This window comes from Trichoderma reesei (genome assembly GCF_000167675.1).
Source record: "Trichoderma reesei QM6a unplaced genomic scaffold TRIREscaffold_16, whole genome shotgun sequence".
In the NCBI taxonomy this organism is placed as follows: Eukaryota; Fungi; Ascomycota; class Sordariomycetes; order Hypocreales; family Hypocreaceae; genus Trichoderma; species Trichoderma reesei.
The window spans coordinates 83,976-98,503 of NW_006711163.1; the positions used below are offsets into that span (position 1 = coordinate 83,976).

The 14,528-nt window shown below is 54.5% G+C and overlaps 6 protein-coding genes across 6 annotated transcripts; 4 read left to right on the plus strand and 2 right to left on the minus strand.

The window, feature by feature from the left end:
• Nucleotides 1-47: 47 nt before the first annotated feature.
• Nucleotides 48-903, minus strand: TRIREDRAFT_33359 (uncharacterized protein; the record flags this gene model as incomplete). Its single annotated transcript, XM_006967116.2, has 4 exons — nt 48-230; nt 306-611; nt 721-740; nt 879-903. Coding segments are annotated over 4 exons (534 nt in total), but the record flags the coding sequence as incomplete, so codon positions are not given.
• A 1,409-nt stretch (nt 904-2,312) lies between these two features.
• On the plus strand, nt 2,313-5,852 carry TRIREDRAFT_122856 (uncharacterized protein). Its single transcript, XM_006967140.1, has one exon. The coding sequence runs from the start codon at nt 2,558-2,560 to the stop codon at nt 5,537-5,539; it is 2,982 nt and encodes a 993-aa protein (XP_006967202.1). The 5' UTR covers nt 2,313-2,557; the 3' UTR covers nt 5,540-5,852.
• A 470-nt stretch (nt 5,853-6,322) lies between these two features.
• TRIREDRAFT_122857 (uncharacterized protein) lies at nt 6,323-7,541 on the plus strand (the record flags this gene model as incomplete). The annotated part of the gene is made up of 3 exons (XM_006967141.1): nt 6,323-6,572; nt 6,679-7,034; nt 7,105-7,541. The coding sequence occupies 3 exons, from the start codon at nt 6,323-6,325 to the stop codon at nt 7,423-7,425; spliced, it is 927 nt and encodes a 308-aa protein (XP_006967203.1). The 3' UTR covers nt 7,426-7,541.
• Nucleotides 7,542-7,983: 442 nt separating this feature from the next.
• On the plus strand, nt 7,984-8,816 carry TRIREDRAFT_79884 (uncharacterized protein). Its single transcript, XM_006967142.1, has 4 exons — nt 7,984-8,056; nt 8,153-8,207; nt 8,315-8,397; nt 8,545-8,816. The coding sequence occupies exons 1-4, from the start codon at nt 8,046-8,048 to the stop codon at nt 8,636-8,638; spliced, it is 243 nt and encodes an 80-aa protein (XP_006967204.1). The 5' UTR covers nt 7,984-8,045; the 3' UTR covers nt 8,639-8,816.
• Nucleotides 8,817-10,121: 1,305 nt separating this feature from the next.
• On the minus strand, nt 10,122-10,781 carry TRIREDRAFT_40343 (uncharacterized protein; the record flags this gene model as incomplete). The annotated part of the gene is made up of 1 exon (XM_006967123.1): nt 10,122-10,781. A coding segment is annotated over one exon (660 nt), but the record flags the coding sequence as incomplete, so codon positions are not given.
• Nucleotides 10,782-11,745: 964 nt separating this feature from the next.
• On the plus strand, nt 11,746-13,224 carry TRIREDRAFT_22826 (uncharacterized protein; the record flags this gene model as incomplete). Its single annotated transcript, XM_006967099.1, has 6 exons — nt 11,746-11,941; nt 12,032-12,332; nt 12,396-12,713; nt 12,777-12,912; nt 13,043-13,107; nt 13,162-13,224. Exons 1-6 carry the CDS (start codon nt 11,862-11,864, stop codon nt 13,222-13,224), a joined length of 963 nt encoding a protein of 320 aa, XP_006967161.1. The 5' UTR covers nt 11,746-11,861.
• Nucleotides 13,225-14,528: the final 1,304 nt, after the last annotated feature.

Here is a 14,528-nt window from a genome sequence, read left to right on the forward strand (position 1 = left end):
AGAGACCAACGGGAATCGGGCGTTTATTATGATTGCTTATAAGAATATCATTTCTTCTTCTTGTCGTCAACTAGCTCGATATTGTCTTCTGGTACATCCTTGTACTTTTCCAGAATGAATTCTTCCAGTTCGTCGCTCACGTCTCCCTGCACCACGATTTCCTCACCACCGCTCGGAAGCTTCGTCACGGATGATCCCGTAGCGAACTTTTTGCCAAAGTCCTTGGCAACCTGTCACGAAACAAACATCATGAGCTGGGAGCCATTCAACTGTCAAGGGAAACAGAGCTGGAGCCAGGGACTCACCTTTTTCAGGTCCAGACCAAACGCCTCCAGGCCAATGACGGCCGTGACAAACTTTTTCTTGTTCCGCTCGATGCGCTTGATGGTGACGACGCTCGTGGCGAGCTTGGTAGCCTGCTTCTGCTCCGCGGCCTCGGCCTTGGCGGCCTTCTTCTGCGCGTCCTTGGCCGCCCGCTTCTGGGCGTCGAGGGAGAGGGACGAGGCCGCCGCCTCGAGGGCCTCGGCGGACCATATCCGCTCGTACATAGCCGGCTGGTTCTTTTCTAGCCACTCCTGGCACTTTTTGACGGTGCCTCCATACTCGCAGTACTACTTGGTTTGTCGTTTGAGCTCGTGGTCATCGAAATGGATACAGCGAGGGAAGGAAGGGGGGAGGTGTATGAGGGCATCGTTCAAAGGGTTTTCGGTCAACTCATACCTCTGGCGGCAGAGTACACACTGTAATTCCAAGCACAAGTCAGTAAGAAAGGTATCGAGAAAGCTTCCCTGCAATGATGCTGCAGTGATGGAAACAATGCTTCCAAAGGGGGGGGGGGGGGGGGGGCCAAAGAAAAAGGAAGAGGAAGCCCATCGTACCTCCACAGTAAACCACATGTCTGCCCTGGGGCTCCACGGGCGCCTCGGGCTGTTCTGAATCTGCCATTTTCGGTTTTGGATCGCAGACGCCGGTGCTGTTGAAGGAGCTACAGGAGCAAAGACGCGTTGCTGTGCGTCTCCGTCTTTGAGTCGTCCGTCTTTTCCAGTCAAGTCACGACCAAAGTGCCATGGCGGGGTAAATTCAGCATTTCATGGCGGGGCTCGTTTTCGCTGGCGACGTCAATTGGGGGGGGAGTGCATGGATGTACCAAAGTACTGTAGTACTACTAGCAGGTACCTAGTATCAACCCACGGCGCCTTCAGCGGGCGGGTTCCCCTGTGGCTCTCCTGTGGCTGTCCTCTGAATCCACCATCGATGGATGGGTGAGCAAGTGAGGCAGCTCGACGCCTGAGGCCAAACGCCCAGCATCACTGATGCATGCAGCCATGCTTCGTGTGATTCTCGTCACATAAGCCGAGTCGCAGTTTGATAACCGCCATGCTCTTATAAGACATTATTCTTCTGTTCTGCCAACAATCTGGTGATGGCAATTTCTTGCTGCATACCCGCGCCGGTAGCGCTGGACAGTTGACGGTCAGCACACATGCACTGAAGCTGGTGAGCATCTGCCGCTGATTTTACAGCGCTTCAATACATAGTAGTACCTGGATTAGCTGACTCCTCCACCTCAAGCAATGCACCTGACAGCTTCATCATTCCATCTGCATCAACAGCCGTTGCCATTTCATTGCAAACCAGGTTTCTACGCGTCAACAACGAGCTGTCTCGTCTAGGAATACTGGCATTTCGCGCCATGATAGCGGCCTCTCAGCTGCAGATGCCATCCTTGGTGACGACAAGCATGTTAGCCGCCCAGCTCAGACGAGAGCCATCGCCATTGGCCGCGCCTCCAGCTCGACTCCCCACGACGGCTCTCGTGTGTGTGCAGCCGCCAGCCAGTCATCGCATCGTCCAGGTTGCGACCCAGACAGTTTTCCAAATATAGAAGCAATATTGGCCTGCTGATTGGATGTTTCTGTCAATAGCGGCTGGACCTCGATCTCGCCTCTGATGGAACCTCGTCCCAAGCAAGTCCCGTCCGTCTGGGGTCGTGATGCCCATCAAGCTGCCGATAGACGAATGGATGAAGGTGACCGAGGCCGTGCCAGGATCCGGTGCGCTGGCACGGCACATCGATATTGGACACTGTTGCAGTGTCGCTTCGCCATGCGCCACATCACGCTGTGTCCAAGATGCACCGCGGCGTCATACGAGCCAGGGCTTCGTATACGTTACGCGCCGAGAGGCATCTAGCCGCCCAATCGAGCGCCGTCTTCCATCTCTAATAAGCCGCAGCCATCCCGAACCAACAGCGCCGGCAACTCTCGCTCTTTGCCTTTGCTTCTCTCTATTCTCTTCTTTGCGGCGTTGTCTGTATATGCACTAATAGACGCTTTGTTGATCGAAGCAGCCCATCGTTGAGCATCTTGCATATCGTCGCCGGCCGCCGACTGTCTTTGAGTCTCTCTATTATCTTATTAATTTTTTTTTCTTTGCCCGAGCTTCGGTATCGACTAATTTGGTTTCTATTGTTCTTCTTTGATTGTCTTTGATTTCTTTTGACCTTTTGCTGGACATATTGTGGCCACTATCTGGAATAGTGCCCTGCGTTTTCGAAATGGCTGAGCCAACGACATATACCCCCAACAACCGTCAGCCCCAAGAGCCTTCGCTGGATCGAAGCTCAAGGCGGTGCCTTAATCCCATAATAGAGGAGGAAACCGAGGATGGCTATGGTCAAGTTAGTGCAAAGGGGAAGCGGGTCGATACGTCGCATCTCAACATCACGGCATGGCTTTCACCGATGAGCGACCATTTTCCCACGCCAAGGGGAGTGCACTATCTGGCTGCCCCGATCCTGCCGTCCTCGCCGTCGTCGATTTCCGGCGATGACAGCTCCCTGACGTCCTTCTCCAACTCCAACTCATGGAACCGCACCAGCTCACTCACGGATGGTACCGAGTTCGATGAGCTGTACGATCTCTACGATGTGTCTGACGACGAAGCTCAGCGAGGACTGCGCCGTTCATCGTCCATCCGGAGATCTCGCACGACGTCCATGGTCTTCGAACCGGTCATTCGAGAGCCCACGCCTCTGGTCATCCCGCCTACACGAGACGAGGGCGACGAAGGCTGGACGGCCGTCGATGAGCTCAAGAAAATCACCTCGCCGCTTCCGCTGACCCCATCTGCAAACCTTCCCATGTCGCCGGCGCAGATGGATTTCTTCGGCAAGCAGCAAGCTTTGGCTCTCCCGACCGTCTCTGCTCCTCCGTCTCTTGACGGGAGCCTTTCATCGGAGCAACTCGCGACCATGAGTTCTCCTCCGACTCCCGTGATTGGCAACGATGAGTCCTCCGCGGAGGCCCCCTGGACAGGTGTGCATTTGCAGCCAGGAGCTTTAGCAACTTTACATGCCTTGTCCGGTGGGGATGAAGATGAGGACTTTGAGGAGCAAGATGACCAGGCTGTTGAGCTCAACCAGTCGCAACCCGCCCAGCAACCGGAAATGCAACAGAGCTCACTCCGACTTGTCACCAACTTTATGTCTCAGACAACTCGGGGAAACAGTCTCCCGTCGAGCGTTGCCCGCCAGTCCTTGGCCGGCCTTACTAGGCTCAGCATCCCGTCTCCAGGTGGCTTCTTCTCTGGGCTGTCACCCCGAAGCAGGAACACATGGCATCCTCGAACCCTTTCGCCAATCGATGTAGTTCCGCCAACTTCTACTACAGCAGAGCAATTCTATCGCTGCCCCTGGAATGCCAATGCCAGCTCCAATGCCTCCATCCCTCCTGTCCCTCAGCGTGACGAGGCAGAGGACTTTTACCGAAGCGTGGGATTGACGTCGTCCGCGCCTGTTGAGCACATCGTAGAGGTTCCAGTCGATGTGGTTGACGAAGATGATTTGCCCACTGCGAGGCCTATCGTCCATGTTCAGACCAGTGGCCACGGAAGCGAGGCTGTCAAGTCTCCTTCTTCGCCGGAGGCCGAGGTCATTCCAACAGAGATTGTCGAAGATTACGATCCCAGCTATGCTCGGAAGCAACAGCTAGAGGCGCTGTCAAACCTGGATCGCACTGAGCTGTGGCTTGTTGCACAGCGAGCATACCTCAAGGGCGTTGACGACGTTGAGGCTACTGGCGCTTTGGAGACAATTGAGGAAGACTTGGATGAGGAAGAGGAAGACCAGGCCAAGTCTGTGGCCCAGGTCGAGTTCGCATCTGGACAAAAACAAGGCCAGAAGGATGTTACGGCAAAGAAAACAGTCCGGTTTTCCAACATCATCACCACCACTGTGATAGCCAAGAGCCTCCCGTCGAAGCTCCTCCGCAAGGAGTCGGCGTACTACAGGGCCTTCCAGGATTACATTGTCCGCACTCAGCTCAGCGATGTGTTTATTTTCCAGCTCGCTCGCTTCGAGGCCCTTCAAGCGCAGAGGGTCGCGCTTCGCACCTCTCATCACAGCCAACTGCTGGGAAAATACCAGCTCAGCGTCGTCCCTCAGTCTGCAAAGAAGCGCCTCAGCGCCAATGTCGTCCGCGGCGACGACATCCTGGTTGACGACCCCGAAACCCTGCGAAAGGAGAAGGAGGCCGAGGCAATGAAGCAAATGACCATGGCTGCCTGGCATGTGGCGGCAGTCAAGTTTCTCAACGGTGGAAAGCTCATTTCTGCACCCGTGACCAAGCGCTTGGCTCGACTCTCCCGAATGGGCTCCGGAAAAGATGGAGTTGGCCGTGACAGGGCCCGGATCTTGGATCTTGGTGGCCAGTCGAGCTGCGATTGGGCGTGGCACTGCGCCCTCCTTTATCCCAACACCAAGGTCTACACGGTCACCACCAAGGCGGTCCGCCAGCTCTCCAACTCCAACATCCGAGGCCCGCCCAACCACCGTCAAGTCGCTGTTGACAGGCTCACGAAGCTTCCCTTTGCAGACAACCAGTTCGACCTGATTTCCGCCCGCGAGCTCCACGGTTTACTCAAGTTCATCGGAGAGAACGGCGAGGACGAGTGGGAGAGCTGCCTCAAGGAGTGCATGCGAGTCTTGAAGCCTGGCGGCTATCTTGAATTCTCCCTGCTGGACTCGGACATCATGAACGCCGGGCCTTTGGGCCTCGCTAAGAGCGTGGAGTTTGGGTTCACCCTCAAGACTCTCGGCTATGATCCCAGCCCTACTAAGCTGTGGCTGAGCCGGCTTGCTCGTGCTGGTTTCTGCAATGTTCGTCGCGGCTGGCTATGTCTCCCCGTGGGAGCCAAGCCGGCGGTCAAGCCTCCGACTCCTCCCAAGGACGGCCCATCCGGAGCAGATGTCAAGGTCTGCCAGATGGACGCCATGGTCATGGGGAGCACCGACGACATCGCCAGCGTCTGCAGCATCGCTGGCGGCTGGAGCTGGGAGAGGTGGCTTCTCCGGTGCGAGATGGAGAAGGTGGCGGGTGAGCTGAGACTCGCAGACACCGTGACTGCTAGCCCTGCCATCAAGGAGGCGGGCAAGTGTCTGGAGGGTGTCCACGCTGTGATGGAGGAGGGACGCAACTGCAGAGCGGGCTTCCGGATGCTCAACGGGTATGCCAGGAAGCCGCTGATGGCTGCGGCATAACGGCCGCGGCGCTGTGAAGCTTTTGGTGTGAAGATTCGAAGAGCCAGGACGGTCGTTATTCGTTTGTTTCTTTTGTCGGCTTAGCCACGGTTGTCCTTTGTTCTGGGGGGGTTATGATTTAATGCAGACGGTTTTGGTCCCTGGATGGACATTGTGAGCCGTGAAATGGCAGAGGTGTCTTGACGTCCTGCTAGGACAGGGCAGAGACTGAGGTTGGAGTTGTCACTTTGGGGGTTTGGATTGAGGAGCGAATGATGACGATGGTGGCACAGAATTCATACCATGGCATATACCCAGATTATATCACTTACTAGCTACAATACGAAAACGAATGGAATACGATATATCATGAGAATCGTCGTTTACTATCAAGGTCTATGACCGAAGACTTAAATATCATATGAATAAACCATCAACCGACTGGGATTGCCATGTCCTGCCCAATATTCTGAAGACACTACTACTATACTTTGCGGTGATCGCCTTCCTCTCTCAGTCCGACTTTCCAGGGTAGATTGTCAAGGCCAGCGCGGGGAAAGAGCTGGCGCATCCCATTGGCTCAAAACACTGGGCCTCGAGCCACCCAAGCTTAGCTCATGCAAGAAAGATTGAGCGGCAAAGGCAGGCAGAGGCAGGCAGCTGGTCCAAGTCGCAAACATCATCCCAAGCACTCGCATCCGCACCAGCACCAGCACCGGCAAGTTGATGCCTCGCGACAGCGCCCGCAACCGACAGCCACGAAACCCCAACTCGAGCGCAAAGCAAGGCACAGCAAGAGGACAGATGTCGAACCCGAACAATTGGCAGGAGGAGGCGATGCGGCGCCTGCGCCAGATGCAGACGCGGGGCGGGTATCCCGGAGGACGAGGAGGGCCGCAGATGCCCCGGGGAGCCAACGGCGCCGTGGTGGGAGGCATTCTGCTGGCGGGCGGCGCCTGGCTGCTGTCCAACTCGCTGTTCAACGTGGACGGAGGTCACCGCGCGATCAAGTACCAGCGGCTGAGGGGCGTGAGCAAGGAGATTTACAGCGAAGGTGAGTTGAGGGCGGGCGAGCGAGAGATGGAGATGGGGATAGAGCTGGCTCAATGTTCTCGGATATGTGCGGAAGGAGGCTAACGATGAGGTTTCTCTTCTTCCAGGAACACACATCAACATTCCCTGGTTCGAGACGCCCGTCATCTACGACGTCCGAGCGAAGCCGCGCAACGTCGCTTCGCTGACGGGCACCAAGGACCTGCAGATGGTCAACATCACCTGCCGTGTGCTCTCAAGACCAAACATCGAGGCCCTGCCCCAGATCTACCGGACGCTCGGAACCGACTATGACGAGCGAGTGCTGCCGTCGATTGTGAACGAGGTCCTGAAGAGCGTCGTTGCCCAGTTCAACGCCAGTCAGCTCATCACACAGCGAGAGATGGTGGCTCGGCTAGTACGAGAGAACCTGTCCCGCAGAGCAGCGCGGTTCAACATTCTTCTTGACGATGTATCTCTGACGGTAGGCCACTCTGAATTTTTCCTTGCATTCTTCCTATAGCTCTGTTCTAACGCTTCTGTTCGTGATACAGCACCTCGCCTTTTCGCCAGAGTTCACAGCTGCTGTCGAAGCCAAGCAGGTCGCCCAACAAGAGGCTCAGCGAGCGGCTTTCATCGTCGACAAGGCCCGCCAGGAGAAGCAGGCCATGGTCGTCAAGGCGCAGGGTGAGGCCCGATCCGCCGAGCTGATTGGCGACGCCATCAAGAAGAGCAAGGCCTACGTGGAGCTGAAGAAGATTGAGAACGCCAGGCTCATTGCCCAGCAGCTGCAGGAGTCTGGAGCCAAGAACAGGCTGATGCTGGATGCCGAGGGCCTGGGCTTGAACGTGTTTGAGGATTCGGATAAGAAATGAGGTGATCAGGCAGGGGACCTTGGTGTGAACTGGGGGATGAGATGATGAACTCTCCGCTTGCATGCTTGTCTGTGTAATGAAGAAAAAGAAAACTTGTATTATAGGAACTCTAGGGAGGCTGTAATGGGGCCCGGCACTTGGTGCACCGGTCGCCGGAATATACAATTACGACTCCTCCCTCATATTGTATGAGAGCTGTTGCTCTCGCTGCAAAGATACTGCTTGTGATGTCTGAGTAGAAACGTCGTATCCCGTTCATCGAGTGTCATCATTATCAGCGCAATAGCGCTCTTGCTTTTCAGTTTCTTGGGCATGCCCAATCGCACCTTCTGACTTGGTGCGAGTACTAGTACCTTAGTAGTACAACGGGACCTACGACGGTACTTACAACGGGTACCTGCAACCCCACCAGACCAGCTCCAACATCCCACCTCCAGCTTCCGTGCCGTCACTGCCAGTCAGCCTTGTTGATCCAGAACTTGTCAACTTCCACCACCTAGGTATTTGTCACGACAGGACCCTTTGTCGGCACCAGCAGCACACACCTGCAACAGAGTCTTTCCACAAGCCAGCTCTGCCATTAATACACCCATCGATACCTCGAACCTCCCACCGCGACCATGTTGATCAAGTAAGAGAGAGCTCGCCCGTTACTTTCCTTTTGATGATGCCGCCCCTCCGAAACGAAACTGAATACATGAGGCTGACACAGCGTGCAATGTGACAGGGTGCGAACGTTGACCGGCAAGGAGATTGAGCTCGACATTGAGCTGGACTACAAGGTATAGATAGCTTCCCTCGTCACATGCCGTCGAAAATCCACCACCCCCTACCGAACGAAACAAAAAGACGAAGACGGGTGACTGAATAGCGCTCCCCGGCGTTGCAGGTGTCCCAGATCAAGGAAAAGGTCGAGGAGAAGGAGGGCATCCCGCCCGTGCAACAGCGCCTCATCCACGGCGGCAAGCAAATGTACGCAATAAACCCGTCCCAATCTCCCCAACCTTTTTTTCTTTTCTTTTCTTTTCATCATCAAGCCCAGTCCATTCTTTTCCCCCCTCCCTCTTCGGAAAGCAAAGACATCGCAGCTTACTAATTCAACATGTTTTCCTCGTGCAGGACCGACGACAAGACCGCGGCCGAGTACAACCTCGTCGCAGGCGACACTCTGCATCTCGTCCTCGCCCTTAGGGGGGGACGGTACTTTGGATGAAAGAATGTAGCGACGGAAGAAGCGAAAGATAAAAGCCGATTATGATGTCGAACCATGTCCTTCTTGAAAGAGGAACCGAGAGGAGAGAAGAAGAGAGAGAGAGAGAGAGAGAGAGAGAGAGAGAGCGGTAGACTGGAAGGCGGTTGGGTTGGGATGTAACGCGGGGAGGGGGGAGGTTGTTTCTGCCGGTTTTGTTGCGTACATTTGGGCCATTTTGATAGATGGAGCTATGGAAATACATTTGAAGCTCTCTATGAGGCTGTCCTCTGTTTCGTGAAGATGAGAAGCGGATGTTGTCACCATGATGATATATCGGCCAAACGGAGTAGTTGGGCTAATATACACATGCTATGGATACACGATGGCGGATGGGAGACAATGGAACATTATGATACAGGCAAAAGAGGGACTTTCACTTGATAAAGGCACAACTGTAAGTGTGGTCCGAAAACCTTTTCTCTATTTAAACGGCCTATAACCATCTCTACTACCTAGCATCGCTGCAGTCCTGTGTCATACGCAAGTAGCCGTCCATCTAGCCTGAACCGAAACCGAGAAAAGACAACAAGATTTCGCCCCCCCTTTCACCTTCGAAAAACAAATTCCAAAGCCTCAAGGGCCGTACCGAATTCCAAAGCCTCGAGGGCTGTACCGAAACGCCTCCAATAAACAATCGACGTGGGTATATCCCGCCTGAGGTATCAAGAGAAAGGAAATAAAAGGGGGAAACAAAGAAAAAAAAAACAACGACAAGGCAATGGGCAACAAGCCCCAAACATTCCCAGCCGAAAACCGAACAAGGGAGGAAACCGAATTATCGAGTGTCGCCCTTCCCAGCTCAATGGACCCTCTTCTTGGGGTGGGCAAAGATGTCGACAGTCTTGCGCTTGCGGTAGATCTGGGCCATCCTTGCGGCTGTGGCCGGTGCTTTCTCTTGCAGCTTCCTCTCAGCCTCGTCGTCAGCGTGAAACAAGACGTGCCAGGCATTTTCAGGCTCGTCGCCTTTTTCCCAGCACGGAGTGGTCTGAGTGGTGGGCAGATCTGGGGCGGGAAAGGCGCGAAGGCGAGGCCGCTTGGGGTCCGGCTGCTCTGACTTGTGCTCCGGCTTCTGCTGCTCCGGCTTTGGCTTTGCCATCGGCTCGCGTGCCTTGATGACGGGCGCGGAGGGGGCGGCGGGCGCCATGAAGGCGGACTTTGAACTTCCAAACTTGCGCTTGAGGGAGGTTGTCGGCACCTTGGGTGCAGCGGGTCTGGCAGCAGTGGACTTGGGTGCAGCAGTGGGCTTGTGTGCAGCAGGAGCTGACTGTTCCGGTTGGCCGTCGGCGCTGTCGCTGCTCAGCTCGGAGTCTGAGAGAACCAAGGATCGGCTGTGATAGTCCTTGGAGGCAGTCTCTGCTTGCCAATTCCTCAAGGCTTCTGGCTTGCCGTTGTATTTGAGCTGCAGATCCCTCTCCAATTCCTTTGCCTCCGTGAGGAGGGCGGGGCGGTATGGCGGCAGGGCGGCTCTCTTGTGGTCGTTGACCATGGCCTCTGGGGCCTTGGTGATGGTGGAGGGTGCAGTCGGCGCCTTGACGGGCTGGGAAAGGCTGCCGTGGATCTGGGTAATCTCCTTGGCTTCGCGGCGGACCTTGCGCATGACGCTGGTGCCGTTGACAGCCTTGGTGCGACTGCCACCAGTGGAAGGGAGGGAGCTGGCGTTTCTTGCGCGGGGACGCCTGATGGCGCCCTTTTTCGAGCTGGGAATGGCGCCGAGTTCGATAATCTTGCTTGTGTTCGTCTCCTTCACCTTCTTCCAGTCGGAAATTTGGGCTTTGAGCGTGTCTTCGCTGTCCCGCAGGAACTTGTCTTGGTCGGCCTTGTACTTCTCCCAGACCTTGTACCACTTCTTGGGATCCTTGGGCCGAATGGGCTTGTTCCGGGCCTCAATTGGGAAGTCGCGCTCAATGAGCCTGATCCATGCTTCGGCTGTTTGGCCCTGAAGGTGTGGTGAGTTGAGCTCAATCTGGCGGAGCTGGGCGCCGCTCTCAACTCTCAGGAGGATGTGGCGGACGTTTTCATAGTTGAGGTAGCCGACATTGTCGACCTCGCGAATGTTCTTGAAGATGACCATTATGGCGAGCTCTTTGAGTGATTTGACGGGCATGATGGGCAGACTGTTTGGGCCCGAAGGGGGACCGCCTCTTATATAAGGTAGGTAGGTATTGAACAGTCTACTACAGATGCGTAACAGCCGCACCAAAAGTCAAAAGTGAGTTGAGTCGAAGGTGAAGAGTTTGCTTGGACAATGTAAACAATAGAAAAGGGAAAGGCTGGTGTGGAAGATCAGACCAAAACGGCCCGCCTCAGCGCCCAAAAAGTGAGTTCAAAGTGAGGCTGTCGTCGTCAAGATCAAACGGGCATGGCCAAGGTGAGTTGGGCGAGTCCGTGGCGGCAAATATCTCGCCCACGAAGCCTTTTCTGGGCAGTCAAAGAGACGCCATATGAAGTATGTCGATGGCAACGAAGAAGAAAAGGGGATCGTGTAATGAATATAAGCTTCTGGGCTGGACGGCGAGGCTGAGTTGGTTTGCTTGGGTTCAAGATGAATGAATGGGTTCGGGGCTGCTCCGGTCTTTATCTGACGTCGGCTGCTGGAAAGGGTCAAGTCGGCAGCCTTGCGCACGAGCCATTGTGTGCATTGTGCTAGGCCGAGAATAGAATGGCCGGGATCGCCGCCGATACAAGGTCAAAGTACTGGCACAGTACCGCAAGCTGGCCAAGAAGCTTCTCGTCACTGTGCACAGTGCGGGCAGTGTTTGGCTTCCATCCAACTGGCAGTGGCTGTTTGCCCGCCTACAGGCTTGACTAGTACCTCTGTAAAGTTCCCACGCTGAGGCCCGTCCGGCTGGTGGTCCAAGCCACCGACCAGGACTAATGTTATTCCTTGAAGGTTCAGTCTCGGTTCGCTCAAACGCCGTTGCGTCGATCGATGAATTCAATATCTCAAGTGAGGAAAAAAAAGTCAACAATCACCTTTGAGCACTCTTTCATCGATAACGGACAAGCTTCATCTTCCCCTTTTTTGTCTCTTTGATACTAAATCAAGCGCCTCATCTTTATCAACAACAGCGGCACACCACCATCGAATCCTTCCCTTCCCGCCCCCACTTATTTTTTTTCTCTTTCGACATTTTTTCTCTTCTCTTCTCCCTCCTGCAGAAGGGCTCTGCAACCATCGTTGGCAATGCTGGACCAAATGGCGAATGAGATCAAGCTGATTTCGGGCAGCTCCCACCCGGAGCTCAGTGCTCTGGTCGCTAATCGGTATGTCTCGCGAGATGGTCTATGAAATGAGATATGAGACAGTCAGAGAGGTCAGGTAGTTAGACGGGACCCGGGCTGATTTGGCCGCAGACTCGGCATTAACATTGCCAACACGATGAGCCTCAACTACTCCAACCAGGAAACCAGTGTTTCCATTGGCGAGTCGGTCCGGGACGAAGACGTCTTCATCCTCCAGTCGACGGCTCCGGGAGACGTCAACGACGGCCTCATGGAGCTGCTCATCATGATCCACGCCTGCCGAACTGCCTCGGCCAGGCGCATCACGGCCGTCATCCCCAACTACCCTTATGCGCGTCAGGACAAGAAGGACAAGTCCCGCGCGCCCATCAGCGCTAGGTTGATTGCCAACATGCTGCAGGTCTCCGGCTGCGTGCGTTGAAACCGACGTCCCTCCTTGCTCTGCTTCTGAACTGAGAACCCTAACATGCGCTAGAACCATGTCATAACTATGGACCTGCATGCCTCCCAGATCCAGGGCTTCTTTAACGTTCCCGTAGATAACTTGTACGCCGAACCGTCCGTCCTCCGGTGGATCAGCGAGAACCTAGACGTTGAGAACTGCGTCATTGTATCCCCGGACGCGGGCGGTGCCAAGCGTGCCACCTCGCTTGCCGATCGCCTCAACACCGGATTTGCTCTGATTCACAAGGAGCGTCCCCGACCCAACGTCGTGGGCCGCATGGTTCTTGTCGGTGATGTCCAGGACAAGGTGGCTATCCTTGTGGATGACATGGCGGACACCTGCGGAACTGTATGCACACGCCCGGGCCCTTCATCTCATGATCACATGGCTAATGGTGCTTTTCAAAAACAGCTGGCCAAGGCGGCAGAGACTCTCAACAGCCACGGCGCTCGTCAAGTCTTTGCGATTGTAACCCACGGTATTCTCAGCGGCACCGCCATTGATACCATCAACAACTCACATTTATCCGGCCTTGTTGTCACCAACAGTAAGCTGCCCCTGATGAGCTTGTATCATGTTCTGAGCAACAGATTACTAACATGTATATAGCCGTCCCTCGTAGGTTATGTCAGATTGATTCACCCCAAACTTCTGTAGTCTAACCATGTAAAATGCAGTTGGCGACAAGACTGAGCGATGCCCCAAGCTCAAGGTCATCGATGTGTCCGGCACCCTTGCCGAGGTACGCATGTCTCTGCCAAAGGATGCGTTCACGTTGAATACTGACATTTGCCAGGCTATTCGCCGAACCCACAACGGCGAATCGGTTTCTTACCTGTTCACGAATGTTCCCGTCTAAGATGCTGGTGACGCATTGTTTCAATTTTGTTTGTTTTATATACCTGGTGAGTTGTCATCCATCTTCATTATCATGGAAAGCCAAGCATGCTGACATGCCCTGAAGCTGCACATTTCAGATGACTCGATTTGATGCTCGGATTACCAATCCTTGGGTTAACAAGAGGCCGATATTCTGTCGAAGCCTGCTTTTTTTCTTTCAGAAATGGATTGGATTGCCCGTTATGAGTATCTGGATATTTACAACTTCTGGCTACCTGGGCTACAAGCAGCAGCACCAGCAGCAGCAACGTCGCCGCTCACATGGTTCACGCAGGACAAGTACTTGCTGTCCGAGATGAAGCAAGGTTATGCTACACGGGCTGGCTTGATATGCACTGCTGCAAGTGGTGGCGCAGTAAAGGCTTGAATGAGAGAACCGATGACTCAAAAGTCAAAACAATCTTTTGCAGATGGTCCGGTTGATTGGATGAGTCACGGTAATGGTTACGAAGGAAAACGCGTTTGCTTGAAAAGGCGCACTATGAGATTTTGATCAAAGGTACAAAAGTGAGAATAGCGTAAATATATGTGACTGAACGACTCTACTGCTTGCCATCATACGGGTTGCCTCTGAGAAGAGTGACTGTAGGTTGTCAAGCTGTGCTGCCTCGGTAACGACATGAGGGTCCTGATTCCGACTTTCGCCGTCAAGACGGCTCTCCTCGTAAGTTTGATGGACGAAACAGCCTTTGGATTAAGCTCAAGATAAGGCCAAAGCCACACATTGAATCCACTCGCAGTAGCTAATTTGACTTCAAAAGTATGAGACAAGACGTGCTTGCTGATGCATTTGGCTTGGCCCGAGGAAGTGTAAGGGTACATCTATCAAGGTGAAGTCTGAGCAGTACGATATGAGGTACTACTACCTGGGTACCTGAGGTCACTGGAAGTGGGGCAAACGGATGCGTGCATCTGCCCTTTCTTTTGTGTTTGCTGTCCGTCTCCGTTCAAAACGGCGCTCGGCACGGTACGTTGCGCTTTGCAGGTAACTCACTACAGTGCAAGTCCATTGGGCGACTGCGGTCACATGACTGTACAGAGCCTCAAGACAGCAGAGGAGCTCTCAGGTCTGTTAGTGCACCAGAGCGCTGAAACGGCGCTCCAACAAGGCTGGGCACCTTAGGCTAGCGCCGGTACTTGCGCCATGTACCTTTGTCACCTCCAAGCTCCAGCCCGCGGTGACGCCTTGGGGCCTTTTTCTGCATCTTCACATTCGCAACAGACAGCAGCTCGCCATCTCGCCGCTGCTGCTCTTCGTTGGCT